The sequence below is a fragment of the Protomyctophum bolini genome (genome assembly GCF_963924005.1).
Source record: "Protomyctophum bolini genome assembly, chromosome: 8".
NCBI lineage: Eukaryota > Metazoa > Chordata > Actinopteri > Myctophiformes > Myctophidae > Protomyctophum > Protomyctophum bolini.
Genome location: NC_137869.1, coordinates 41,284,057 through 41,287,394, shown reverse-complemented (window position 1 = coordinate 41,287,394; position 3,338 = coordinate 41,284,057). Strand labels below are relative to the sequence as shown.

General features: G+C 45.5%; 1 protein-coding gene across 1 annotated transcript; it reads left to right on the top strand.

Annotated features, from left to right (window-relative positions):
• Positions 1 to 770: 770 nt before the first annotated feature.
• LOC308320246 (N-acetyllactosaminide beta-1,3-N-acetylglucosaminyltransferase 3-like) lies at positions 771 to 1,982 on the top strand (the record flags this gene model as incomplete). The annotated part of the gene is made up of 1 exon (XM_080770564.1): positions 771 to 1,982. One exon carries the CDS (start codon positions 771 to 773, stop codon positions 1,980 to 1,982), a length of 1,212 nt encoding a protein of 403 aa, XP_080626690.1.
• Between the last annotated feature and the right edge of the window lie 1,356 nt (positions 1,983 to 3,338).

Here is a 3,338-nt window from a genome sequence, read left to right as displayed (position 1 = left end):
TCATGAGTTAGTTTTGTCTGAGGCTTACAGGTCTTTAAATAAATACTTTCGAAAAAAGAAATAAAACTCCTCCGGGCCGCTCGTCGAAGGTGGGACTGTGACGCTCTATTAATCAGCCTTAATTTTGGCTGTTAGAAAGTGGTTGGGACAATGGGGAGTGCCCGTATGGCATGCTGAGATGTGTGTACAGGCTGATGTGTGTATTGTGTGTATGAAAGCTCATTCAAACATCATCTGACGTCTGACAGCGTAGTGTGTACATAGTGTACAAAACAAGTTACTTTAATGAGTTACGAGAATAGCGTCCCAGATAAGACTGCCTTTGATTCCCAGCAGCAGCCACTAAAATATCTTAACACAACACTTGCTTTGTCTTTGCTCATACATGATAACAGATGATAGCCGTTGAAAGCCATGTTGTGAAACATGTAGTGCCGTGTGCAGGTAGTATGCGCAACACTCTCAGCTTTATGGGTTAAAAGAGAATGCACACACAGGTTTGCTGAAATGCCAGTTTAGTTTCCCTATGGCTGTTTAAACAATCAAATTCTCATCCCAATGAATGATGCAGCTCTCACACTTCACTATATCCATGTCCCAGTTTACTGAGACCATGCAGTTGTGAGTTTGTTATTGGAACGAGGCATGGAATGCCTTCATGCGTGATGGTTCTCTGTCAATTTATTTAAATGTTCTGCGGTCCGCCTGGTGTTTGTAAATAGAACATTGTTTTGTCTGTCCCGTTGTAGTACATCGAGTGAGTGGCGAGGATGAGATGGAAGCTGTGTTGCAGGGTGGAGCGGATAGCCTTGGTGCTGCTTGGAGCGTTGTGCTTGATCCTAATTCTCAAGAAAGATGACGGCGGCCAACCTCCCAACGATGTGGGAACTGGAGGAAGACGGCAGCCGAGGAAGACGGCAGCCGAGAACATATCGGCAGGCGAGAACGCGACAGCCGCCAGCGACGGAACGTCCTCGTCTCAACCTTCCTGGCCATTAACCTGCCAGAGGGAAACGTCCATGGCCAGAGATGTGCCGGGCTTCTCCACTTTTCCCGCTCACATCCAAGACTTCCTGTACTACCGCCACTGCCGTCACTTCCCACTGCTGCTGGACGTGCCCGATAAATGTGGAGGGCCGGAACGCTCCGGGGACGTCTTCCTCCTGCTTGTCATTAAGAGCTCCCCTGAGAACTACGAGCGACGAGAGGTCCTGCGTAAGACCTGGGGAGAGGAGAGGATGGAGAGGGGCCAGCAGATCCGTAGGCTGTTCCTCGTGGGAACAGCGGGCAGTGGGTTCGAGCGGCAGAGGCTGAATAGGATGCTGCAACTGGAACAACGCGAGCACGGAGACATCTTGCAGTGGGACTTCAACGAATCTCTCTTCAACCTCACTCTGAAGCAGGTCCTCTTCCTGGAGTGGATGGACAGGAACTGTCCACACGCCCACTTCCTCCTCAACGGGGACGACGACGTCTTCGCCAACACGGACAACATGGTGGAGTACCTCCTGGGCACCGTGAATGACGAGGAGGGAAACGGCACACACCTCTTTGTTGGATACCTGATCACGGGCGCAGGCCCTATCCGGAAACCATCGAGTAAATACTATGTCCCTGTTCAGGTGCAGCAGTCAAACTCGTACCCTCCGTACTGTGGCGGTGGCGGGTTCCTCCTGTCAGGATATACAGCCTCAGTCATATATAAGATGTCCAAAAACATGCCTCTTCACCCCATCGACGACGTGTACATGGGGATGTGTTTGGCCCAAGCAGGGCTCAAGCCTGCTCACCATTTCGGCATTAACACTTGGGGGTTTCACTTTCCCTCAAAGATTGTGGATCCATTTCACCCCTGCTTTTACAGGGACATTCTGCTGGCACACAGGTTCCTGCCCCCTCAGATATATGTCATGTGGCACGAAACACGTGACCCTCACCTAAAATGTGGGTCCTCTGATTCCGCAGATTATGAAATGTATTGAATGCTGTAGTGAATGGTGTGTGTGTGTGTGTGTGTGTGTGTGTGTGTGTGTGTGTGTGTGTGTGCGTGTGTGTGTGTAAAGTTCTAATTGTGTTCAATAGAAAAACGGGTGAAGTAGTATACTTTAAGCTCACAGGGCTATCAATATCAACGACTTTGTAGAAAAGAAACATATTATGATAGCCCCTAGGGAGCAATTTGTAATAATGTTGTGCTATGATAGTTTACATATCATGTTTTCTAAAAAAATATATATATATACTAAAGGTTTAAGATTACTTTTAAAGGTGCTCTGCTGTATTATATGTGCTGATTTTCAGCTCTGATGTTGGGTTATTAACTTATTATAATTTTTTCTGTGGTCCTTCGAATATACCGGTTTTATTTTGTAACAGACATGCAACATGACATGAAATCTTACATTTTAGATCAATCACTACTTTTAACACTGTGTTCAATCATTCCTCAGCTCAGTTGACTTTATTTAAGACAGTTCCTATACTATATCGTTGTGAGCATTAAAATGAGCTTATTACATGGCTTGGTTGAATGCTTGATTCTGATTGGTCAACCGCTGATTTTAGTCTGGACCGCTTTCCCCAAATATATGAACCCCGACGGCAAATCGTGTTAATTTATGGCATACATGCTTTCTAGGGGTATTAAACTCTGCTGAATCCAAATCTGCTGTATGCCAAGCTCAAAAATGGCCGCTAAGCCCTCAAAAAGCATTTAAAGATGGCGGCCACCACTATGCTGAAACATAATAAAACACATTTTCTTTGACTAAACAAGGTAGAAAATGACTGAAATGTCCTCTTTTATATTTTCATACATGGGGAATACAATGAAATATTCTGATTTAAGATCAATTGTGAAGAAACCACTTTTATATAATTTATAGTGACAATTGGCCTCTTTAGTCCAGGCCCTTAGGGATATTTCGTGCTAATCAGTCTAAAAGCACCATATTTGGCCCAGATGTAGTCCAGGGCATGTTCTAATGATTTAGCTAGGGGGCCTGAGCCGGTGACCTTCACAGTCGCCATAGTGGCTAAATCCAATATGGCTGCCACCTGAAAACGGTTTTGGCTATATCTTCTGAACCAGATGAGCTACAAATGCAAACTTGGTGTCCATTTCAGGATGTTTGACAATAAGAAACATTTTGGAATACTTATTGCGAACGCAGTGATTGCGAAAGGTGTGTGTGACCCTTTGTGCCCATATATGGAGCTACGTCCAAATATGGAGTGTGTTGCATCAATACGTCACCATGACTCAGCCATAACCATATAAGGAGTCCCCAAAGCAGCTATACGTCCAAAACCCAAATATGTACGAGCTGCGTCCGCTT